This window comes from Strigops habroptila, chromosome 4, assembly GCF_004027225.2.
Source record: "Strigops habroptila isolate Jane chromosome 4, bStrHab1.2.pri, whole genome shotgun sequence".
NCBI classification, from domain to species: Eukaryota; Metazoa; Chordata; class Aves; order Psittaciformes; family Psittacidae; genus Strigops; species Strigops habroptila.
In genome coordinates, this window is record NC_046358.1 from 85,453,083 (window position 1) to 85,478,759 (window position 25,677).

At 52.7% G+C, this 25,677-nt stretch overlaps 1 protein-coding gene across 2 annotated transcripts in view; it reads left to right on the forward strand.

Moving 5' to 3' along the window:
• The first annotated feature begins 8,900 nt into the window (after window positions 1-8,900).
• The window catches only part of PRKCB (protein kinase C beta), a 107,267-nt gene continuing 90,490 nt past the window's right edge, over window positions 8,901-25,677 (forward strand). For both annotated transcript variants that reach the window (XM_030482749.2, XM_030482747.2), the window contains exons 1-2: window positions 8,901-9,235; window positions 9,375-9,406. In XM_030482749.2, the coding sequence (XP_030338609.1) occupies window positions 9,066-9,235; window positions 9,375-9,406 (202 nt within the window). In that variant the 5' untranslated portion in view covers window positions 8,901-9,065. The remainder of the gene's footprint in view (window positions 9,236-9,374; window positions 9,407-25,677) is intronic.

Below are 25,677 nucleotides of genomic sequence, written 5' to 3' on the forward strand. Positions count from 1 at the left end.
GAGGCAGGGGAGGGTTGGGCAGAGGATGCTGAGCTGCAAAACACCTTTCACTGACACGGATTTCTCCTGGCTGTGTGTGTCTGTCCTGTTGTTCCTGCAGGCTGCGAGCTGCCCCCAGCTCTGCTTCGCTGCCCACCCCTGATCTTATTTCCCAACTCCAGACCCTGGGACAATGTGGTGACTTGGGGAACAGCCTAGATTTAGGAAAATCGTGGAGACATGGAGAAAATCTCTCACACTGTGGTTGCGGAGGGGCAGGGACAGAGTAGACTGACCATTCTTGGGTTCTGAGTGTCTGACACGGGTAATGCTGGGCCAGTACCAGGGAGGTGGTTGTTCCCAGTCCCAGAAACCCCTCTCCCACGTGGGGACCCCCCCTCCCATCCTGCAGAGCCCCCCATGCCTGGGCTGGGTCCCCCTCACAGTGATGCACACGCTGACAGGCATCCCCTTGGCTGGGGACTGTCCCTGCAGAGTGAGGATGGTCTCTGGGTACTGCAGAGGTAAAGACCCCCGCTCTTTATCCACACACCCCCCAGATCCTCTCCCCTTTTTTTGCCTTTTCTTCCTTATTCTCCCCTTTTTTCTTTTGCAGCTCTCCTGTTGCCATGGCAACGGTGACATCCCATGTCAGCTCTGGGGGGACACGGCTGGGGGCTCCCACTGGTGGGGGTTTCCCTGGGAGCAGCTCTTACTGTCTGATGCTCACACCCAGGACAACGGGGGTACCTGGTAAAGGGCCAGAGCAGCCAGGGCCCCCCATGGGACTGCTCTCACTGGGATGCAGAAGAACTGGGTCAGGCTTCTGAGGACATTGGGAATAGCAGCAGGATTTAATTATGCTCAGATACCCGCTGACATCCAGCAGGTCGTGTCAGGGGAGGAAATTCCACCTCAAATGAAGGGGGGAAAGGGCAGGATGGCTCTTGATAAACCAAATGTTGGTCGTTAAGGAGCTCTGATGGATGTGGTCCAGACTGAGCTGGGAGTACTGAGGATTCAATCTTCCATTTGTGTCTGGGGCAGGCAGGATGCTTGGGAAAGCCCAGGTAACATCTCACTGCTCATCCTCAGCAGTGCTGGAGCAACTGGGTTCCATGGAGAGGTTGGGAAGAGGAACAAAGGGGGAGAGCTGGGGAAGCTCCTCCAGCACAGACCCTCCCCCTGTGTCACTGCGATGTGACCAGTGCTGGTGACGAGGATTATGTTCACCTGAGCTCACTGCAGCAGCACCGGGGCTGGGCTGGCCATGGCCTGGGATCCATACACAGAAACAAGCAAAGATCCCCTGGAAAACAGCAGCTTCTCTGGTGCTTTGTGCCCCCTGGACCTGGATCCCCTCCAGCATCCCATGGGCAGAGGCTGGGTGATGCTCCCGGCTCTGAGGGGCAGGAAGGAGCTGGAGGGACCACAGAATAATTGACAGCTTCCTGCAGATGGAACCGGTGTGATGTGAGTGACAAACATAGAGTGAGCAGAGGGAGGGAGAAATAAACCTCACAGGCATGGAAGAACCAACCTGCTGTAATTTACAGCACAGTAATGACACCCAGCCGGTGCTGAGCTCCCCCCTGTGCTGGGGCTGGTGGTGAGAGGCTGGGGCAGAACCAGGGGACATAACAGAACCCTAACATCCCTCATCCCTCCAACCTGTGACCCTATGGAGGCCGTGGGATGACTGAAACCCAACAGCTGAGGTGCTGCCATCCAAAACCAACCCCCAGTCCTTTAGTTAGAGAGGAGTGAAAACCTCATGCAAATGGTTTCCATTCAGAAGTTCTTTTGATTTCTAAATTAGCAGCAAGTCCTCCTGGGGCTTTTTTCCCTCTCCCCCCCCCCCCCATTTTTTAATTTAAAACATTTCTGGAAATCCATCAACAAGTGGGTTGTTCTCACTTTCCAGTGCTTTATCTTTTTCTATTGCTTTTCCTCCCCAGCTCTGCCTGATTTGAAACATTTGTGGTCCGAGCACTGCTGCGGGTCCCCAATGCTCCATGCTGTGCAGAGCAGAGCAGCATCTCTGCAGCTCCAGAGCTGGAGTGAAGCATCCACAAACAGGAGTTCACTCCTGCACTGCTGGACCTGCTGGAGAGGAGTAACCGAGCTGAGGGAGGTGATGCTGCAGCTGAAGATGCTGCAATAAGTCAGTGACAATGGTGGCTGTGTCCAGCTCTGGGGCAACAACACAAGAGGGACATGGAGCTGTTGGAGTGACTCCAGAGGAGGCCACGGAGCTGCTGCGAGGGCTGGAGCAGCTCTGCTCTGGAGCCAGGCTGAGAGAGCTGGGCTGGGGCAGCCTGGAGAAGAGAAGGCTCCTGAAGGGGAGACCTTAGAGCAGCTCCAGTGCCTAAAGGGGCTCCAGGAAACCTGGAGAGGAGCTTTGGACAAGGGCCTGTAGGGACAAGACAAGGGGAATGGCTTTAACCTGCCAGAGGGGAGACTGAGATGAGCTCTGAGGCAGAAGCTCTTCCCTGTGAGGGTGCTGAGGCGCTGGCACAGACTTTTCCCAGAGAAGCTGTGGCTGCCCCATCCCTGGCAGTGTTCAAGGCCAGGTTGGACACAGGGGCTTGGAGCAACCTGCTCTAGTGGAAGGTGTCCCTGCCCGTGGCAATGGGATGTGGGGGCACAGCAGTGCAGCAGTGCAGCACGCCTGGCCAGCAGCTCTCGCCTTCAAGCTGGAATAATCTCCAGTGGGAAATGGCACAAGATAAAAGCAGTGAGAACAGGCAAACCCCACCCTGTGCTGGGAGATGTGTGTTTTATTCCAGGCCTGGTTTGCTGGGAAATGACCAGAGCAGCTGGAGAGATGGAGGAACAGAGCTGCTGTGGGAAAGGGAGCAGAGCACGAGCACCGTGTTTCAGAGGTACCATCCAAATGAGATTCCTGCTTCTGTGTGAAGGGATTTACACTCTGCCAAGGACAGGTCAGCAGTGATGCCAGGATAAGCTGGGGTGGACAAAGGCCAAAGCTATGGAAGGAACATCTTTTTGAGGATTTGCATCCCCCAGGATTTGAGGCACCCAAGTGATGCTCCAGAGCATCCCCCAGCGCATCCCTGTCCTGCAGCCTGGCCCCTGGGGCTCTGTGGGTCAGGGTTTGCTGGCTCAGGGCAGGACCCGCTGGGTGTGGAGCAGCAGAAAGAGGCTGTAAGGGAAGAGGTTAATGGTTCAGCTGTGAGGAAAGCCCTCGGAGGCAAAGCTTAATGAAGAAGTCATCGTGCACTGGCTCAGCCCCGCGCCTGTAACTGAGCCTCATTGTTATTTAAATGGAGCTCCTTGCGGGGCTGGGTGAATAACTTCATCATCAGATGATTTTTCTGAGCAATGTGATGAACCGTGTGTATAAAACCAGCCATCCCTTATGAGAAGGATTGAAATCCAGCTCCTGGGCGGGAGCAGCTGGAGTTTGCCATGGCACAAGCAGAGTTATTTTGCATCCCAGAGGAGGCGGCTGCTGCAGGGCTGAGAGGTGGGAGAGGACTGCAGGGGCTGGTGGCACCTCTGCTGCACTTCACCTCCCCTCTGCTCTGCCTCCAGAGCTGGGCTTAGGCCCCAGACAAGACTGATCCTAAGGAAGGGAGAGGGATGAAGAGCTGCCCGACCAGATGTGTGCCAGGAACCCGGGAGCACAGGGACTGCATCAGTGCAGCGGGTTGGGAAATCACTGTGCATCAGCTTGAGCACATCACTTACAGCTTGATCCTGTTGCTGTTCTGTTTGGGTCCTGCTCTTATAATCCAGCAGAAAACTGTAATGCTGTCCTTAACCCTGAGCTGCTGTCCTGAGCCTGGAGCATCCTGTGCACACTGGTGAGACCTATGGTGGTGGCAGTGCCACCACTCAGTTCACTTGGGTGCCAACCTGGCTTGGAAGACAGCGGGTAATGCCCATGGGTTTGGATCAACAGCAAGAAGTGATGACCACTTCCTACCTTAGAGTCATAGGGCATGAAAACCACTTATCAACCAAATGGGTTTGGAAGCAAACAGCAAAACCTCAAGGATTTTAGCACTGACTTTGTTTAACCAACTGTGCAGGAAGGCAGTTTGATGTGGGCCCTTTCTGGGTACATGAAACAGAATTAATTTGTTCTCCCTGAAAACCAGCAGACAGGAATATGAAATATTTAAATAGCCTAACCATGTTTGCGATGTGCCGAACCATGCATGTACCCACGGCGTGACCGCGCTCCCCTGCATGCAGGTGTGGGGTACCCGGGTTCTGCATGCTCTGCAGCGGGTTTGGAGCATGGAGCATGGGGCAGTGAACAGCACAGGCTCCTCATCTCATTTATTCATCTGCAGCCTGCTTTGCCTTGGGGGGGGGATGGAAGAAACGTTGGTGGGCTTGAAAAATAGCAATGCATTTCCACAAGCCCTGAACACCAGCACTGCAAGTCTGTACGCTGCAGCAGGGACCGGCTGGCCCCTCACAGCCTGACTGCACTCCTGGGCTGTCCGCACATCCCGTCTTGCTCTTGGTGCCCATGAGACCTGGGCAAAGGAGCACAGACTGGCTCCACAGCCTGGAAATAGGACATGAACTCTGCTCCTGCATGCAACTGCATTCTCTGGTGTGATGGGGAGATGCTGTCCTGCCTGCTCTGCCCTGGGTGGATGGACTCGGGTGGACAGAGCGCATTTAGCTACCATTTATTGCAGTCTACCTTCACTTTCTTGTGCCCTGCGATGACCTCGTGGATGCCAGCTCTCTGCCAGTTGAATAACTTGTTCTCTGGGGACCATTGAGATAACATTTCTTTGCTTCTTTGCCCAGGTTTCCTCCTCTCCGCCTGACATACCTGGGTGTCTCTGCTCCCTATGTTTGAAACAGCTTCGTTTGACTCCCCTCCAGCACATCCAGAGCAGGCAGCCACCACTGGACCAAGCCAAGGCTGCTCAAGGAGTCGGGTGGAGGTAAATGAAGACGATTGCTTTTGGCATCCAGGACGGGAGCAGCGGCTGTTGCACTGCGCATCGCTGCTGGCCGTGCCACTGCGGCTGTCCCCGTGCTCTCCCCACCCTGGCCATTCGTGTGGGTTTATGTAACGTGCAGGCACCAACGTCTGGGATGCGTTTTCTCACACAGCGGCTGGCTGCGAAGGATGCTCCTGCCTCTGGTGGGTGGGTAACTAGGTCTCTCCTCACATGAATGCAGCTTCTGCTCTTCCTCTCTCCATCCTCTCTGCACGGAGGACGTGAAACATGCCAAAACTGGGAAAGCAGGAAGGGAAAAACCAGGGCAGCTGATGTCACCCTGCTGCAGGGTCCTGCATGGCACCCCCTTTGTCTTCCACAGGTCCTGTAGCATAATCCTCCTCTCCAGAGCAGCAGCAAGGCCAGGGATGCTCTTTGCCCTGTGCAGTGTTACTGCAGCCACATTGCCCTGCGGGTAGCTGCAACCAGAGCTTTCCTCCAAAGAAAGAAGAAAATATGTGTGTGAATCTGCCCTTTCCTGAGAAGAACATTTTGGGTGAAAGCTCTTGCAACTCTTCTTATGTCTCCTAGACCCAATGGAGCAGTGCTGCTGCCTCAGCGTGCACGCCCGAGCATCCCTCCCAGGACCCCACCAGCCTGCATCCCTCCTGCAGCTTAAAGTGTGCTCAAGAATGTCCTCAGAAAGCTTCACATGAGCTCTGCAGAGCTGCAAGGGGAGATGTATGGTGTAAGAGCCAGAGCTGAGGCTGGCTGCCCATGGAATGCCTGCTGCTTGGCTGCATCCACAGGGAGGGCACAGCAGGTCCCTGCTCCAGCATCCCCTGTCCCTACTCCAGGGTGCTCTATCCCTGCCTTGGTCCTCCCAGCATGTTCAGGGGCAAGATAGCATCTGCAAACAGAGGCGGAGGCTGCCAATACACCTTGATATTTAATTAGAGTTTGGCTCTTCCTCCACCTGTTTCCTGCGGTGGATTTAGGTCCCTCAGAAACATAATGCTGAGGAGAGGAGAAAAATCTGTTCTCCAGCTACTTTGAGCTCTTTAGAAAATGCCAATGTGGGCACCAAGGGAGCAGCATCCCTACATCAGTGCCAGGCTGGAGGCTGCAGTGTGCTCGCCAGGAGCTTGCTTATGCTTCCATGCGAGCTGCTGCTCCAGAATGGCAGCTCCTGCTCATGTCCATCCACACCAGCAGTGTTAGGGGCTCCTGCACATCTGGCAGCAGAGCTTGCTTAGGAAACAGGGAGAATTTACTGTGTCTGCTGGGATTCTGCCTCTTTGCTGGGTGCTGGGGCTGGCTCTCCCCATCGCGGTGCAGAGCCAGGCTGCAGGGCTGGAGCTGTTGCAGCGTGCCTTGGTGCAGCACGCTGGGCTGTGTGATTGCAGTAGGTTTCTGACCTGAACCCTGTGATTTGTAAGCTGTGGTGCAGGGGATTTGTCAGCAAGAGCTTGTGCTGCTTGTCTCCTGCATCCCTGACCCCACAAGCCTTAGGCCAGGCTCTCTGCTCACACGTTTCCCTGCAGCACACCCGGTGCTTTCCCTTCCACAAAGCAGCTCCTCAGTTGCCTGGTGGGAGGATGAGGTCCCTTCCTCAGGATGTGAATCATGTCTCTATGGGAGCCTGCTCCTGCACCCGTTGTCTTTGCATCTCCGGTGCCTGCAGGGCTGCTCTCCCACCCCCAGCAGTGAAGGGAGGCCATTGAGCTCGCGGGTCAAGGTGAGCCTGGGTTGTACAATGCTGTGCTCCATGGAGCTATCTGACAGGGAAAACAGACCCTGGTTGGCCGTATCACCAGTTGGATTTTGGTGCCCTCCTCTATCTGATGACAGGAGCTGATGGAGAGGAAAATGTGATACAGAACCTGTATTTATGGAAATGGGAATGAATTGGGCAGCGCACCACTCCCCTGAGAGAGCCGGATCAGAGCTGTTTGTGTCAGTCCTCTCACCACACCTGCGAGGACTTCACTTGCATGAAGAAATACAACCATTTCCTCAGAGGAAGGAGCTGCTGGGATGTTCAGCCCCACGTTCCAAAGTGCTGAGGGCATGTGGATACCCAGCTCCTGTGAAAATCAGCATGGTCTTGAAAATGCTGCCTTTAATGTGATGCAGGTCTGAGTGTGCTGAATAATGAAACAGTAAAATAATGAAACAAGAAAACACCCCCCGAGAGCACGGCCTGTACCTGGCTTTTGTACCTCTTGCAGCAGCAGAGTGATGAAAGCTCGTGCATGAATACCAACATGGGTATCAGTGTTTATAGGGGGAAATTAAAGCCGTTTTCTCTGTGGTTCCTGCTGCTGCTGGGTTTCCTGTGCAGCAGCTGTGAGGGCTGCGCTTGGAAAATGGGAACATAGAGTGAAAGAAGAACAAAGAAGAGCCAGGCAAAGCCCAGGGTTTACAATTAAAATGAGAGGAATTCAGCCTAGCATGGCTACACGTTAAGTGCAGCCTCTGTTCAGGGTAATACGCCACTCTCCTTTGGGAAAGTACACAGGAAAGGAATCCAAATGACCTGTTATTATTTTCATTATTGCTCTCATTCCTCCGCATGCAGAAGGAGTTATTTCTGTCAGGAAGATTTCTATGTGCCACCCAGCAGCAAGCAGAGGACACCCTGTGGCACAGGCGGAACCAGCCCCGGCACTGGGAAGGTCCCCTTCACCCCCTCATGGCACAGGCACAGCAGGCTAAGGGATGCCTGCAATTTAGTTCTTCTTAACACTAAAAGCACACAGGGCTGGGTGTTAGTGACAAGCCTGTCTATTGATGGAAGGACGACATCAGCAGGACAGGTCAGTTACATCTCATTATTGTAATGAGCCTTTTAAAGCAGCCGCATAATAACAGCTCTGGGCCTATTTCTGGTAAGTCTCCTGGGTGCTTAATTCCATAGAGCTGGAGGAGCGTTCATCCGAGAAAGAGCTTGTGGGACGGAGGGCTGGAACGCAGGAGAGCAGGGATGCTCTCGAGCTGCAGAAGGAGAATGATCATATGGCTGCAGAGCTGGAATTAAATCCTGCAAGTGACAATTTAGAAAGACTTGCTGTTCACAGAAATATTTCATAGAATCCCAGATTGGTCTGTGTTGGAAGGGACCTTAAAGCTCCTGCAGTTCCAACCCCCTGCCACGGGCAGGGACACCTTCCGCTAGAGCAGGTTGCTTCGAGCCCCTGTGTCCAACCTGGCCTTGAACATTTCCAGTTCACAATTATATTCAAATTAAAGTTGTGTCCTGCTTGGATTTGAATCTTCATTTCCGCAGCTCCCAGACCAGCAGCACCGGTCCTTGGAGCAGGAGGCCAGCAGATCTGATTTTCAGTGTCTGCGGATGCCAGCAGTGCAGCAGGATTTCTCTTGGGATTTTACTGTTGTTATTACCATCATTATTACCACTATTATTATTACTTATCCACCTGCCATGGACTCCTGCTCTTTCCCCCACCCTGCCTGCATGGGCAGCAGTAACAACAGGAGAGGATGACGTCCTTTCGGTGGGGCTGGCCTGGGGTGAGCAGGGCTGCCTGTGGTGCTGGCAGGGGGACCGCTACCCACTGCCTGCAGTGCTGCCCATGCTGCTGCCCACGCTGCAGCCCACCCGCTGCCCACACTGCAGCCCACACCACTGCCCATGCTACTACCAACAGTGCTGCCCGTGCTGCTGCCCACACCAGTGCCCACGCCGCTGCCCGCGTCGCTGCCAGCGTCGGTGCCGGTCACCGCGCGGTCCCTCCCCGGGTCCCCCCGTGGGACCGGGCAGCCCGGGTGCGGGGATGCAGATGCTGTATGCAAATGAGCCGATGGGCGGAGCCTCTCCCGGCCCCGCCCACTGCGCGGTCGCCGCGCAGCACGATGCAAATCAACATGCAATTAAGGGAGGCGTGGCTTGTCATGCAGATGAGATGGGCGGGGCGCGAGCTGTATGTAAATGAGGGGGCGGGGCGGCGCCGGGTGTGTGTCGGTGCCTCCCGCCAGCTGCAGACAGAGGTACGGTGCGCGCCGCCGAGCCCCGGTCACAGCTGCAGCGGGCGGACCGCGCCGAGCCGCACCGGGCCGAACGGGTCAGACCCGCACCGGGCAGAGCCAAACCGAGCGGAGCCGGCGGCCGGCAGCCCTCGTTAGAGCATGGCCGAGCCGCCGGCAGCGCCGGGCCCTGAGGGCGAGGAGGGCCCGGTGCGGTTCGCCCGCAAAGGCGCCCTGCGGCAGAAGAACGTGCACGAGGTCAAGAACCACAAGTTCACGGCGCGGTTCTTCAAGCAGCCCACCTTCTGCAGCCACTGCACCGACTTCATCTGGTGAGTGCCCCGCCGGGACACCCCCCCCTCCCGCCCCGGGCATCCCCGGTCCCATCCTCTCGCCCCCCGGTGCCGCTCCCCGCACCCGGCAGGGCCGCTGTCTCCAGACCGGGCTCTCACGCTGCCTCTCTCTCCGCAGGGGCTTCGGCAAGCAGGGCTTCCAGTGCCAAGGTGAGTGTTGCGCTGCCGGGGATGGCGGGGTTCACCGTCTGTCCCCCTACGGCTCCGAGCATCGCGGCTGGGGCCGGCGGGCAGCACCCGCGGGCACCGGGGAAGCAGCTTCGTCATTTTTTCAATCAGCCGCTCGGTGCTTTTAAGCCGGTTGGGTGTCGCTAGCAAGAGAAAAAGGGCCCGAGACTTCAGCTACATCCCCCCGGAACAGTCAGAGGGAAGTTTATTGTTTTTTAACGTACTTAACCCAAACCCGGGTGTTTTAGCGGCAGAGCGGCGGTGGCAGACCGGGGCTGTGCAGCCCGGCAGGACTTGAGCGGCTTCAGTGTGTTGTTCGGGAAGGGAAAAATGAGGCGTTATAACCGAATGTGTTGCAGTAGATTCTGGGTTACTACAGCCGGAATTCTTTGTTCTGGTAGCACTGGGATGTTGTGGTGTCCCCTCGGGGGATCGGGGGGGGTTAACCGGGCTGTGCCGGTTGCTCGGTGCTCGCCCAGCTGCGGGTCTCAGGTGCCGGTGGTGAGTCCTTGTTATTATGCTGTGGGTCCCACCTGCGTGACGTTAGGGTCGGGGCAGGGGATTCAGGCAGCGCTGGCTGCTGCTGCAGCTCCTGGCAGTGAAATTCTGCTCTTGGGAGTATTCGGGGCAGAGTTTTATTTTGGCAGGTGGCTGAATCGCGAGTGGAGGTATTTAGCATGAAAATAAACGTGCTATAGCTCTGGTATCTGAAGAACAGCTCATCCTGGCAGCTTTCCTCTGTATCCGAAGCAGAAAACAGACTCCCGGGTGTGGTGTGGTGCAGAGCCAAAACTGGTGGGGCTGGGGCTGGGGGGCAGCTCTGCCCGCGCTGTGCCTGCAGGCAGGAGGGCTTTTGTCTTGAGTGCTCTCAGGAGCATCTCTGCAGATGCTCCTACAAGCAGCGTAAGCCTAGCCCAGTCTAAATAACCCTGAATCCTTAGGAGCATAACCTTAAAATACCAGAAACATCTCCCTGCTGCCTCATAAACCCCCACCTAAAGGACTGGGCTGGTGCTGGCAAGCAGAGGAAAGCAGATGTGGAGACTAAACCGTGTCCTAGTGGTGTTTCTCAAGGTCACAGCTTCCCCTGGCACTTGAGGTTTCATACTTGGGCAGTCATGTTACTCAGAGGAGTTTTGTGCAGCTCAGCTCTTGCTGTGGGTCTTCCCAGGTTCACCCAGGCATGAATTCTCCGACTTCCCTTATGCTGCAGGCAGCTCACACCGGGTGGATTTGTGCAAACACGATGCCCCTAAGTGTGAAGTGTGCTACAAAAGCTGGTGGGGGTCGTGTGCTGCCAGGCAGGGTTTTCCTGTGTCGTTCCCAGTGCTTCCCTCAGTTCTACGTATGGCATTCATTACCGGGTAATTGGAGCCTTTTCAAGTCTCTCTTCCAGCCATTAGGAACTATTGTCCAAACCTGTAATTGCGCACATGCTTCAGGGCTTATTCTTTAAAGCTTTAAACCAGTATTAAACCAGTCTTTTGTGCGAGGTCAGTAAATGGTATTCGTGACAGTGGTCTCCAACGTGCTAACACGCAGCAGTTGGCTTCCAGATGGGGAGAGCTTCCCCAGCTCATGGATGTCAAAGAGCATGGTCCTGTCATGTGCATCTTGGAGCTGGAGCCCTGTGAGGCTGCAGGAATGCACTGGGATTGCCCAGGTGTGTGTGACTGGTCTGTGACATACCCTTCTGCCTTAAGAACCTGCAGGGGCACTGGTGGCATTGCTTGTTGACACCTCTAAAGGTGTCTGCAATGTACCTTTCTACCCTAAAAAAATCACTTTTCGGGTTATTCTGCTGTTACAGACATGAAAACCCCATTACTGTGCTGCAGTGGGAGATTTTGTGGTGTGTAGAGCAGACCAAGCTTTACCTTGAATACTTCTCCAAAAGTGGATTTTCATGCACGTCCCCTTCTGTGAGGCTCTGAGGCCCCTGGTGGAAGTGCTCCCGTTAGTGAGGGTCACTGTGGGTGTGATCCTCGTTACAGTGACAGCCCCACATGGCTGGTGCCACACGATGGAAGGCTCGCGGTGTATCCATGTGCAACGCTTCCAGGTTGGAAAGTCAAGCACGAGCTAGAAGTCGGTGCCGCCTGCCATCTGCTCGGGAATCACAGCTACCACCGCAGCCTTGGGAGGCTCTGGTGGTTCTGCAACCCTCAGGACTAGCTTTTCCTTAGGGGTTCTTATCCTTCATCCCTACAGGCTTGCAGTAAGCTTTGACTGCAGTGTTGTGCTCTCGCTTTATCGAATGCAGCTTGAATTCAACAACTTCCCCAACTGTTTTCTCCTGTTGTTCAGTGGGCTGGCTGGAAATGCAGCTGAGGCGTGTGCCTGTCTCGTTCCTGAGCTGTCTCCTACTGCTGTGCTGGCTTTAAGTGGGTTTTCACCTGTGCCCTGATTTCTTTCTAGGGCATTTGCAATAATTAGTTTGATAATTAGCTCAGTACTTGTGACTTCTGGCAGGAAGTTGGCAGAAACTGACTCTTTGTAGCTTGAAGTACTAACAGATACCACAAATGCCACTTAATTGCCTGCTAATCTGCTTCTTATCCTTGTATACCATCTTCTTCTTATACATCTGAAGACTTCCTGGGCTAACATCTTTTTTCAGAGCCCAGAAATGTTGCTGTGCTGGGCAGCAGCAGCTCTGCCCCAAGGAGCAAGGCTGGTTCTTGCGGGTTAACAACAAACACTGATCTGTTCTGGATGTTGGGAGGATAAAGCGCTGTGGATGTGCCTGGAAGACCAGCTCTGCCTGGGGGAATCTTGCCTGGCTGTGTGTCAGCCCATGGTACAGAGCAGGTTTCTGTCTCTGTGGTAGCTGGGAGGTACCTGAGCTCTCGTATGAACTCATAAATAACAAAGAGGGGATGTATGTGTTCTCCCCTTCCCGGGTTTCGAGATGTCTCTGTCCGATACTGTTACCAGGGACCATGTGAGGAGAGAGGGAGCAGCCCCTCGCTGCTGCAGGATGCCAAGTTACAGCCGATGGCTCTGCTGCTCAATTCTCCTCACTTGAAGATCGCTTTGAGGATGCTGAAGGAGCTGGTTTGAAAGCTGTCGAGAGGGAAATTCTTGGTCTCATTCTCGGAATGTGCCGCTTCTGGGAGCTGGCAGCTTTCTCCATCTGTTCTGCTTGTGTTCCCTCCTGGCATCCTTGGGGTATCTTTCTCCTACTGCTCAAGCAGTGCTTGGTCCCTCTCCAGATGAGGGTACCTGGTGCATGGAGGTTTTGTGAGGGGGCACCTTGCTGAGAGCTGGGTTTGTTTAACCCAGAGTCACGATCCCAGTGGCTGGGCTGGGTTTCCACCTTGGGAACTCGGGAAGAAGTGTGCATGTAGAGGCGAAGAGCCACGCAACCCAGTTCTCACTTAGGAGCAAAAAATAACCTGCATCTGTTACTGCGCTCACGTGCGCAAAGAAGAAAAGGTCTTGGAAAGAAGAATGTGATTCGTTAAGGGAAACAAAAAAAGCATCATGTAGTAATGGATGCTTGGGTCTCGTGCAGGAACTTTTTTGTGGAAAATGTTTACTTATCCGTGGTTATGGCTCAGTAAGCCAAGATACTCTTCAGAGTTAATCTCTTCCCAAACTTCATTCCAAATACCGCTCCTCCTTCCCAAATCCATTGCTCACGCTTGTTCTGTGTGCTCACAACTCAACCTTTGACACCAAACCCAAGCTGCTGGCGAATGTCACCCCGTCTTTACCTTTCAAGTGAGTATTTCTCTTGATATTTGCTTCAAACCCACCCTTCCTTCCCCCACCTCCTCGCTGCCCTCCAGACGGAAGTGAAACCCAGCACAGCTCTGGTCTTCGCTGCAGCTCCTGCTGCTGCTGCTGCGGGTTTTGGGTTCTCACCATCAGCTTCATGCAGACATCCAGCATGCGCTTCTATTGACTGTATTAAGCAAGTGAGAAACAAAAGCAAAACAAACTCCAATCATTTCAGAGTTGCCTCCAACCCAGTAATTTTGTGTCAACATATTATGCACGCTGGAGGAATGTTAGTGTTCAAATAGACTAATTAAAAATGTTACTGCAATTACTTTTGCAACACAAACGATGCTAATTATATAATGCTGCAGAAATTGGAAACATCATTTTGGAGGGTGTGTTTTTTTTGCTCCTTGCAGTGATAATACAATTCCTGATACTGGAGCCTGGATCTCCCTCCACCAGGGCAGGTAGGAATGGAAAGGGGAAGTCGGTCTGGTCCCCTGCACCCGTCAGCTGGCCTGTGGTTCTGCAGAGCTGTGGATATAGTTGTTGGGGGGAATGGGAAGAGGTGGCCCCTTCTTGTTCTGGTTGAAGGCTCAAGTTTTATTCAAAGACTCATTCTAAAGCCTGAGCTGATTTCTCTAACCCTGCTCTTCCCTGCACAGATACATGCAGCTCAGCTCAGAGAAGTGGATAGGGAAGTGGATCTGGTTTGGAAGGAAATCTGGACCTGCAGAAGGTTCTGACTGCACCGGGTTGGTGCCTGTGGCATTCATCAGGGATCACTTGATATGTTGAGTCCCGTTAGTGTCTCCTTACAGTGCAGAAGGATTCTCAGTGCAAGTGGCTTCTCTTTTCCTTCCCCCTTTGTGGTGAGCATGGTAGATTTTTCTCTCTCTCTCGAGGTAGCTGTCATCCTGAAATGATGTTAGGGTTTTATAATGAGGAGGTCTGTTTCCTTCCCAGCGTATCTGTCACTGACCGGTGTCAGCACCAGGAGGCTGGGCAGAGGGTCTTGGAGCTGCCCCTGGGGTGTTTGGGTGCCTTGGGGGTGGCAGGAGGGTTTGCATGACATCTAACTGGTGCCTATCAGCTGTGACTCCACTGCAGAGTTTAAACCCCCCCAGTAAGGAGCCTCTGCTGTGATTGTTCTCCGCGTATTGAGTCTTCCAGGGGAATCTAATGCCTGGGCTGTCTCTAAGGATACATCTCAGCAAACAGTGCAGGCATTTCTGTATGTCTGCTGGCTCACGTGTATGTGATCCTACAAATCCCTGCGGCACACGGGCTCCTGGAAGGGTGTGCAGGGCATCTTGCACTAGCAGTAAGCTGTGGGTGGGTGCTCACTGGTCTCAGTGCCAGCAGAAGATGCTGGGGCTGCAAAACAGAGCAAGACCTTGAGGGTTTGATATCTGATGTAGAACAGGAGGTGGGGTTGAATCTCCTCTCAAAACTCAGTGTGAATTCTGTTAACTGATGGGGGTTTATCTAGAAACTCAACCTAGAGAAGCTGCACCAGCCCTTCTGGTGGGCTGCTGCCCTTCCTCCCAGCACGGCTCCTTGCTCTGCAGACTGCATCTGAAAAGCAACAGTCTAAAAATGCTTGACACTCTTGTCAATGCCATCCAGTCCCCTTCGGATTGAGCAGCAGACGAGCTGAATGATCACAGTGACTAAGAAATCAACTGCTAGCTGTGCCCATCATTTAGTTCAGGCCAGGGCTGCTTGGAACACATCACTGTAGAGCGTGCAGTCAGAAGGGGAGTGTTAAAGTGTGTCCCCTGGTCTGAATGGAATGTGTGTGCTAAGGAGAAAGAGATGCTTGTAGTGGTGGGTGGGATGGGAGTTGGCCCAAGAGAAACGTTTGGGTGGGTTTTTCCTGCAGGAGCCAGCTGTACTGAGAATTAAAGCTGTACGTGGACACACACAGAGCCTGGCCGTGGGCTGGTGGCCTCCTTCTGCGCAGGGTAAGCTCCAGCGTGAAGGCCAGCACGGAGCAGTGGTGGAGGGTGTTCACAGTGCTGCGCGATTCATTCCTCCAGTGGCTTCATGAATCATTATTCTGAGAGTCCATGAATTAGAGCCATTTGGAAAAGGCGAGTAAGAATCTCCCTGTGGGAGAGGGGTAACTGTAGGTCTTGTGGGCAGTGTGTTCCTGGTGTTCCTCGAGGGCTGCAACCCAAGGCAGGCTGTGGAGAGCAAGCCCTGTGAAAAAGGTGATAGAAATAAAACTGGAGGAGCTGGAGTCCTTATGCAGTGATCCTGGATGCAGTTTGGGTCTCCACTGCTGTGTCCTGGTGTTGTCTTGTGTGTTGCCAGCACAAATACCCTTTGCTTTGCTGATGGCTGATGTGAGTGCTGTCTCTGAGAGCTGGGCAAGGGGAAGAGGGAGGAGAGCACAAAGTGCTCCAGAGACCCTCCAGGCTTTTCAAATGATGCTGTAGGAAACACAGTGGCCAAGGAGTTGTTCATCCCCTGGGCTGGTGTCCTGTACCTGGAGTTTCAGCAGAAACTCGTACTGGAGCCATGGCTACTGCACTCCTCGGAGTGGGACCCCTGCAAGGAGTCCCCAGAGTGAGGCATTGCACTCAAATCTTGGGATATGGGGTGTCTGGACCGTATTCCATGAAGCTGTGGCTGCTCCATCCCTGGCCCTGTTCAAGGCTAGGTTGGACACAGGGGCTTGGAGCAACCTGCTCTAGTGGAAGGTGCCCCTGCCCGTGGCAGGGGGTTGGGACTAGATAAGCTTTAAGGTCCCTTCAACCCAAACCACTCTGTGATTCCCAATGCAATAGGAACAAAGGCTGTCCCTTGGATTCCACATTCCCTGCAGAAAGGATGTCTGTGGGCTTCTGCTTTGTGCTCCAAGCCAAACCTGCTGCTGGTGACCGCTGTCCCTTGGCCAGGAGTCCCTCAAGGCAGAGAGGTGGCAGTGCTGCAGAGAGATAAAATGGGTGCAGTAGATGCTGTAGTACTCCAGACAGTGACCCAATGGATGGAGGTGAAAACCTCTCCATAGATTTCACTCCCACTGGGGCTAGTGTTTAGGGGGTGCTTCCCAGGCATGGGGCTATCCCTGGTGAAGTCACCAGGAGAGACTTGGTCCTGTCAGGCGCTGTCCTGCCTGGAGCAGCCATCACTGCGGAGTCAGGTTTTCCATAGAAGCCACAGGAGGGATGGGGTGATAGGAAGAAAGCTGCCCTTGTATGGTGCTCGGCAGCAGTCAAATGCCTCATCTCAAGCAGACCAATTCCCAGAAGCAGCTGTGCCGGCTGTAACGCTTCCTGGGAAGGCAGCGTCCTTCCTGGGGAATGCTGCACCTGATGCTGTGCAAGGGCAGAAGCAGCCGACTGCTTGGCTCGCGTTCCCGGGATGAGGAGGATTCCTGCGGCACCACGTGGAGCTGCAGCCGCATGTTCAGTCCTGGTCTGCCCCAGTGCTGTGCATGGGGAGGTGGTTGGTAGCTGCCGCCTCCTACAACAGCTCCTACCCCATGAGAAATGCTTCCGTGGGTTTGTAGCTGGTGGGGAGAAGAGGGGTGAGCAAACACCTCCCATCCCAGGAGTTGGGGTGCTGGAGTGGGCGCATGGCCCCATGTGCTGCAGGGGCAGGTGAGGACTGTGTCTTGAGGAGAGGGGATCTCCATGGTGCACGGCTGCCTTGTGTCAGCACCACTGTTCTGTTCTGATTACCTTAATATAGGCTGTGAGGGACTTATCCGTCCTGTTAAACCGGCCCCCACTGGAAAAGTGAAATAAATTAAATGTTCTCCTTAGGAGTAGGCCACCTGAATTCTGTGTAATTAAAATAACAACTTGCAGGCAGCAGTCCTTCTTTCCCTGGTCAGGATTATTTAACTGTTCATTGATAGGGAGGAAGCATGAGGAGTCCTTACAGGGTCCCACTTGCTGCAGTGTGCCAGCCCTCACCATTGCTCCTGACAGCTGATCCTGATTCCCTGTAGAAAGATACCATGATCCTAGTTCCCTGTAGCAGCGAATGCATGTTGTGAAGGTGCCAGCTCTGCTGCTGCAGCATCGCCATGCAGATGGAGCTGTGTGCTGCTGTGGTTGTTCATCTCAGCATCTGCTGCGGCCATGGGCACTGTCTGTTGGCCAGGGGCTGGTCTGCAGCACATCAGTTGCTTCGGTTCCCTGTGTCATTGCTTCAGTACTCATTGCAAACTGGAGTGGGACTCGTTGTCATCTTCCTGTAAAGAAGTGACTTGAAGCCACTTTCTCTTCTTGTTTACAAAGCATCTCTATCTGGAAGCCATCCAAGGCTGGGCAGACCTGGGTGGTGACAAGCATCACTCTGCTGTTAGGTACTGATAAACGCTGTCTAGATGAAGATCTAAAGGCCCCAGTTGCCTGCGCAGGGTGTTGCTGGTGTGTGTCAGCACAGGGGATGCTCACAGGCTGGCGGGATGGTGTCTGTGGTTAGGAGCCACGTGTCTTGGCTGGCCAAGTCCTTGTAGCTCATGGTTGACCTGAGGCATAATCCCAGCTCTGCTCAAGCTGTTGCTTTTGAGAGATTTGGGCTGACTTCCTTGGCTGTTTGTAGCTGTCCTGCTCTTCCCATCATGTAAAAACCAACTCAAACCAAATCATTTCCCAGCATGGTACTTGAATCAGTGAGAGTTTGGGGTGAGCACCCTTAACCTCATCAGCCTCTTGCTAATTTAACTTCTGGAGCTCAGGAACACCAGTCTCCCTGCCCCAGCTGACGTGCATTGATTGCTGGATACCTATAATGCATTAGAGTTACATCTTGTTGGGTCAAACAATTTGCTTCCATATTTGGTCTCATTTTTGTGCCAGATTTATACATCTTGTTTAAATATGACAAGCAGGACAGGCTCGCTGCTAATCCTCGCTGGACAGGCAATGCCTGCCAAAAGAGCCAGTGTTAACAGGCTCCAGCGTTGCAAGTTACTGGACTTGCTAACCTGAGGCTTGCTATGGTGCGGCTCCCCTTAAACTGGCTCTTTTGCATCTGGTGAAATCTCTGTTTTACCTCTTTGGGTGGGAGTGCTCACCCCTCAGAGCAACCTTCTGAGCAAGAAAACCTTTCTAGCTCCAAGCAGGAGGGAAACAGGTGAATGTTTTTGGGAAGTGGTAGGGGAAATAAGGGGAATGAGTGGCTCTGCAGGGAGGTGCTTGGAGCTGCTGGGCTTGAGCAGGGCATGGAGTTGGTGGTGCAGGCAGCCCTGGTGGATGCGGAGGGAGGGCGATGGCAATAACTGGCTGCTCAGAGGGGGCTCTGCCTCTGCTCTCAGTTGGGGATCACGTTTAAAAGCTTCAGTTTCCTGTAGTTCTGCTCTGGTCTTCCTACATCTGATATTTAGTTAGCAGCAGGGAAGCTAAAAAAGATTCTGCTGCCTGAATCCCAGCCTTCAGCCACTCCTCCTCTTCCTCATGCTGTGATGCTGGTGCTCATGCTGGTAGATTCCTCCCAGTCTTCTGTTGCCATGTGAAATAATGCAACAGTCATAGCTTCACCTTTGGAGAGAACAGTTAAATACCTCTATTCTGATGGCCTGAGCAGCAAGCACATTCAGTAGTTGACACTCTTAGCACAGGAACGGATGTGTTTTCATGATTCCCAATTATAGGAGAAGAATTAGGAAGGTTGTGAAGAGGAGGGGAAGTTGCCTTGGCTCTCCTGAGTGGCTTCACCCAACTTTGCTGGGTGACATCGCTCTGGAGTCAGAAGCCAGTACAGAGATTGTTTTATAACATCAGTCAGAAGCTGGAGTGAGGGGGAAGTGGCCCACGAATTTAATTTGCATCACTGAGTGGATTAGCTCCTGACGCAGTGCAAAGTCATTATTTACCATCTCCAGATCTGGTGCCTTTATCAATGCGATGCTTTGGAGAGAAGCTGATTCAGAGATCATTACCTCGGTGTTTCACTTGGCAGGGACCGTTAACACTTGCCTTGTAAGCAAAATGATGGTGCTTGTCATTGGTGCTTAATATTGTGCCTACCCAAGAGGCTGAGTAATTTGTTTTTAGGTTTTTTCTTCCTTTGCATTCATTACACTGCTTCAACTTTAGCTTGGCTTAGGAAAAAACACTTGGAAATGCTCCAAAACTTGCCATTAACCCACAGAAGGATTGTCTGAGTGATAAAACCAGAGCAGGCTGTGTCCTGCTTGCTGGGATGGATGCATCTTCCCCACCCTGCAGCACAAGGTTGTGCCAGTGTGGTCTCTGTGGTGCTCCTGCTTTCAGCTGCTGTGGCTCAGGGTAAGTCAAGGCATTGTCACCTTTCCCAAGCTGATGGAAGACTTTATGCACAACTTGAAATAATGCCCCAAAATGGTTATTTATAGGCTCTCCAGAGCTTGACATTGGTTTTGCTGTGTTGTCATGATGGAGACGAGCTGCGTTACAGGCTGCTTCAGCCTTTATGTACTTTGGGACAACTTAAGGCTGCTTTGGGACAAAACAACCTTTATGGGAGGGCTTATCCATGTCTCTGTGTCCACTTGGTTTCTGAAGAATATGATGGAATAACTAGCCTTTTGGGGGATCTAATTTGAGCAAAGTCTCCTTTGATGGAGGGAGTTTGAGGATGGTGGAGCTGCCACATCCCTGTGTGCAAGTGGAGGGAAGGGCTGAGCAGGAGCTGCAGGAGCTTGCTGCTGGCTGCCCCAGGCATAGCTGTGAGACTGAACTAATTCACATCTTGTGTCTAAGGACTGTCTCCAGTAACTCAGTCCATTAAGTTCCAAATTTGTCTTATTCGTTTGTCTTTGATGAAGTGGTGCCTCAGGGCTAGAGCCTTCTGGAAATGAGGCTTGTAGGTCTGTAACAGCAGCAAGTTATTCTTCTGGGTAAGACAAAGTGACCTTGGTGGCAGCTGAGGAGCTGATTCCAAGAGTTTACTTCTGGGGTTTCTCCCTGCCTTGGACATCCCTATCTACACTTGTGGTCTGGCACCTTGTACTGCGAGTCATCTTCTTTGGAGGATGGCACATTGCTGCCCTAGAAGCCTGGGTTGGGAAGGACCTTAAAGCTCATCCAGTTCCAACCCCCTACCATGGGCAGGGACACCTTCCACTAGAGCAGGTTGCTTCAAGCCCCATCCACCCTGGAATCACTCCATGTTACCTGTGCCCTGGGTACCACGGGTGGGTAGGGCATGGCACATGTACAGCCATGGCAGTGGTAAGGGCAGAGCTTCTGACCTAGAGTCTACCCGGGCTTGTGCAGGGGGAAAAGTCTCACTTACTGGGTCATTGAGAGACTCTGAGTCTGGGGTTTTGGCAGGAGGAAGGGCTTTAATTAGCTGCTGCTCAGTAGGGCTGCTATTAGATCTCGGAGCAAGATGCTGCTGGACTGGAAAAAAGCACCACTAGCTCATTTCCTTGGGAAGCCATGGTGGGGATTTGCATTTTAGTTGAGCACGAAACCCTTGCAGAGAATGTTTCTAAAATAGCTTCAAACTCCAGTTGGAATTTCTTCCTTCTCTGAATCTGCGAATATCTGTCTCTGTGCCAGGAGGTTTGGAGTTTGAATTCCTTTGTTTGCTGCTCTCGCTCTGCTGTGAGGGAAGTGAGTGCTTGTCTGGGTTGTGGACAAGTACTGCCATCAAATACTGCCTGACAAACTGCTTGCTTCCCGCAGCCTTGCAGCAGAATTAGATTCTCCCCTATTATATACCTGAAAGGATTTCTCCTCTAACAGCAGTCCCTCTGTTGACCTGAATACTCAGGAGACATGTACCAGGGTAGGAGCTTTGCAGCGTGTTTTCTGAATCTCAGCTCTGCTGAAAATCGGGTGCTTTGAAATACATCCTGGAAACTTTTCCTTGTTTCTGCCCATGTTGTAGCTTGCACAAAACTGTGCTGAGCGTTGTCACTACAAAAAGAGAACAGAGCTCTTAACCTTGGGCTGGCTGTTGCCCCAGGCTCTGCATCTGCATTACCCAATGGATAGGGTTGGTGACATGTGGACTTGCACAGGTTGGGTGTTTGAAGGCAGTGGTTGTGTCACCAGGGCTTTACTTGGGGCAGGACCATCCATCTCTGGTGCTGTGCTGCCCAAGGGACTGTCCCTGGGCGCCCTACTCAGGTGGGCTGTGGAAGGCATGAGGCTGGTTTTCCTCCTGAGCTTGCTGGAGAGGCTTTTCTGCATGGGTCTTTTTGGTCTGCATCACCAGAGGGTTGGTTTTCTTTGAGCCTTTGTTCCAAGTGGTTGCTGTTCCTTTCCCAAACATAAGTTAGGAATCTCCAGATGGTTTGGCCTCACTGTACAACGCTTCAGGAGACAAAGTTCCTTCTGCCTTCTCCTGGCTACAGGTTGGCCAAACAGCAGGTTATGGGGCAAGAGGCTTGTTAGGTCAGTTTTAGCCATTTCCCTGAGCTGGTACAAGAGCTACTTGCTTGTGCGGGTAGGAAAAGATGGGATCGTGGTGCTGGATGGGGATGGAAGCCAAGCAGCTAATCCCAGCACCGCGATGGTCCATGGCACAGTGGAGCTCCCTTCCAAAACCACCTACCCTGTTCTGGGCTTTGTAAATTTGGAAGCAGCTTAATTTCTCTGGTGTTACTATTAAGTAAGTCCAAGAGGATGAAAATAAACAACTGTTGGGAAGGGCAGACTGACTCACTTTCTCATTCTCCTGTAAATTTCCATTTCAGTTTCGGTTTAAGCTCAGGTATGAGGGGAGTGAAAGCTGGTAATTTGTGACAAAAACTTCTCTTTTGGATCATGGTAGAAAAACTCCCTTTCTAATTGCAGAAATTATAAGGCTGTACTTCTTGTAAAGGAATACTGCATCCAGTGGATACCTGCGGGTTGTCTTTGGGATGCTCGGCTCCAGAGTCACCAAACTGAGCTTTACATCATGCTTTGGTAGTTTGGTGTTGCTCATGCTGTGACTGGCTGCAGGGATAGCCCCGACTCTCCCACAGCCTTGACTACCACCCTCTCATCTGCTTTTGCCCTCACTGTCATTAGTGTTTGATGGCCTCCAGCTCTGGTCCTCACCCCAGCAATGCCAGCTGTGATTCTGCAAGCTCCATCATCTATCACACCTTCAGGTGGTGGGGTTGCAGCCTGCTCCATCATTCTCCATATGGAAACAAGTTGGTAATTTTAATCATCCTGCTCTTTTCCAGACCTCTTCCTGGTCTATGGGGCTCTGAAGGCAGCAAGTCTTTCTTGAAGCCTGTGTCCCCCCAGCCCTGGTGGTCTGGCAGCACAGGGCCCTGCTTGGCCATGGGGACCAGGGACTTTGACTTGTTCCTCAGTGTCTGGGTGCTTCAGACCCTGTAGCTCTGCTGCGAGTTCCTCCCTTATTGCTGCCTGTCACTTTTCTTCCACTGTGTCAGAGTGAAACAAGAGTACTTCTGTAAAAAGCAAGAGGAAAATCATGTGAATAAGCAGTGGGTTTAAAATAACGTGGCTGCTCTGGTCACTTCTGAATGGGGAAGCAAAGGGGCTGCCAGGCTGTGCTGCCATCCTCACCCCTGCACTGGGATCATGGTGTGGTTTCTGTTGGAAGGGACCTTAAAGCTCACCCAGTTCCAAGCCCCTGCCATGGGCAGGGACACCTTCCACTAGAGCAGGTTGCTCCAAGCCCCTGTGTCCAACCTGGCCTTGAACACTGCCAGGGGTGGGGCAGCCACAGCTTCTCTGGGCACCCTGTGCCAGCGCCTCAGCACCCTCACAGGGAAGAGCTTCTGCCTCACAGCTCATCTCAATCTCTCTCTGCCAGTTTAAAGCCATTGCAGTGGGCTCAGCTGCATGGTGCTGCCTGCGGCAGGTTACTGTGGGAAGCAGCGCTGGGGCAGGGAAATGGAGGCTGGTGTCCCTGAGGAGCATACAGACGTGCTAACTGGTGTGGGTGAAGCAGGAGCAGAATTTCGTCCCCACGGCATTGCAATGGGACCAGTTTGCATCGCACATTGCTCAGCACTGTGGAAGCAGGGCAGGGCAGTGCTGTTAGATGTCTCCTGGGTCTGACAGTGCTGCTGACAGGAGCTCCTCAGCCTCTTCAGGGGTGTTTGGCTGCCTGGTGGCTGTTGCTCTCTTTGGAGCAGGATCCCTTCCGAACATCATGGTGAGCAGTGCACAAGGGGAAGTGTATTTCCCCCTTCTCTAAAGAAGTTCATTCTTTGAGTATATTTTTGGGACAGATGTTCTTGGGCGAGCAGGGTCTGAGCTCTCGCGGCTCCTCTGTTCAGCAGAGCCATCCACCCTGTGTCCACCTGTGCCCTGAATTAGAGCTGCAAGATGCTGTGATGGGTCCATATGCAGACTCCTAAAATAATAGTTGTCAGCTCACTGCTGACTTGTATGGGGAGCTAAAGCTTATGGCTTTAGGAATGACAGCAAACAAATGCTGGTGGGCTCTAGCTAGACCCAAGGTGTGTGCATCTGTATCTTAGCCACGCAGGGCATGTGCTTTGAGATAGTCACTCTCAGGACCATGATCTGCTGTTTTGAGGAGCTGTTATTACCCATCCACTTACAAGGCCAAACCTGAACTTTCAGGAGCTGGAGTCAAGCGATTTCTTGTAACACTTCTATTCATAACACTTCTGGGGCAGGTACATGACCCTGAAACGTGGAAGCACTCATGAGCATGTGCTGGGGCAGATGCTGCCTCGTCTTTTCGTAACAGAGGTGTCTGTAAATGAACCCTGCTGCTTGCATTTAAATTCCTCTTTATTGGCTATTGGGTTTGATGTGCTTTTCTAATGAGTGAGGGCTGATGGATGTCTAATAAAGAACTCTTATCCCATCTTTACACTGCTGTGGAGACAATTGGCCTCTGAATTGCTCTGCAGTGGCCTTCTGGAGGTGGCCGACTGTCAGGGCAGCTGTTGCCCTTTGATTGGATTATTGCACATTCAAGTCTTGTCCCATTCAGGTTTTATTTGCTGTCCAGGCCCTGCTGTATGGGGACTGCCAAGCCATTACACTGAAATGAGCAGCCTAATTGGGAAGGCTTGTGGCTCAGCATCGCTGATCGCATCGGTGGGAGCAGGAGCTGGCGGGGAGTTCTGGTGCTGCTTGTGCCCAGTAAGAACAACAAACCCAAGCTGAAACAGCTGAGAGAAGTGGTGGTTTGTGATGTCCTGAAAAACAAAAACACTTTTCCTTTATCATTGGAGCTGTAAATGTTTAGGGTGTGCAGCTCACAGCCCTCTCAGCACAGTGAATGAAGCAGATGCTGGAGGGGATGAACTCTGGGGGGCAGCCTGTGGTGGGTGATGTTCTGTAAGGATGGCTGGATCCCATGGTAGAGTCTGCTTAGCTAATACCCATGTGTTTATATTCCATGGTAGTGAAGCTTGGCTGGAAGCTCTGGTGTCTGTGTGGCCAAATTGTGGCTCCTTGTCTGATGCTGGGTGCTGCGCACTGTGATGCTGTTCCTGTGATGTCTGAGCTCAGCTGGTGCTGTCAAGAGACATCCCGCCGCAGCCTTATAGCTGTTGTTGGAGGGGGAAGGAAGGATGTGATAATTACCCTGTCTCGTGTGGAAGAGCTGGGGAGCAGTGCAGGATGCTGCGTGTCTCCTATGAAGCCTCTGTCTCCCACGCTGCCGTAACACTGCCTGTCCTTTGGAACTGCCACCCCTGGTCCCTGCCAGCCACTGGTGACCTGGGCAGGAGGTAGCAAATCCTGGCAGGATGCTTTTAGTGGCATTGGTCCCTCCCTGGAGCACATCATAGAGCTCCCTGGCCCAGGTTTCGTAAGTGGGGTTATGCTGAAGTAGCACGGAAACCATAGATGAACTTCCTGTGAATGGTTTTCTCTTACTGGTAGATGGATGGAAACTATGAGCAGAAAGGTTAAAGAGCAGGATCTGGGAGAGCTTTCAGATTTGGGAGTGCTGGAGTAGCTGTGGAGGAGCTGTTAAAGGTGTCTCTGCTAAACTGGGATGTTCCTCGTCTAGCTTGCCTGAACAGTGGGTCACTGTGATTCTGTGATTTGAAGGCTTTGAATGCCTCATTTCTTAAACCTCCCACAGAGCAGGTCGAGCTCCCCAGCCAGCATGTGCTGATGTCCAGGCGCTGCCTGCTCCTTCCCCATTGACTTCTCCAGAGCCGTGTGCATCTCGCCCCAGTTTTTGCAACCGCTTTTGTTGCTGCTGCAATCAGTATCTGTCTCTCTCTGCTTCTGCCTTGACATGTAGTGATTTATCCTTCTGTGAAGGTCTCTGAGCAATCTAAATGGAGGAAGGGGTGGATCGCTTACAGACACAGCACCGCTTCACATGTGAGAACAACTATTTTGAAGCAGTATTTTGAGGTTTGACTCAACTTTAGCAGCTTCTCTGCAGGGGAAGCTGGATTGATAGTCGCAAGTGGTAGCAGGTCAGGTACTCTATTTTTAGAAGTACCATTTAATTGATGTTATTCTTGCAGCTCCTAGCTGGATGGTTAGTTATGTTCTGTCAAAGTTTGTTGGCATGAGCCAAGTCTTATTGCATACTTGTGTTTTATTAAATGGTCCATGATGGGGTCTTGGATCTTTTTGTTTTATCTTGGTTGGAAGGAAGAC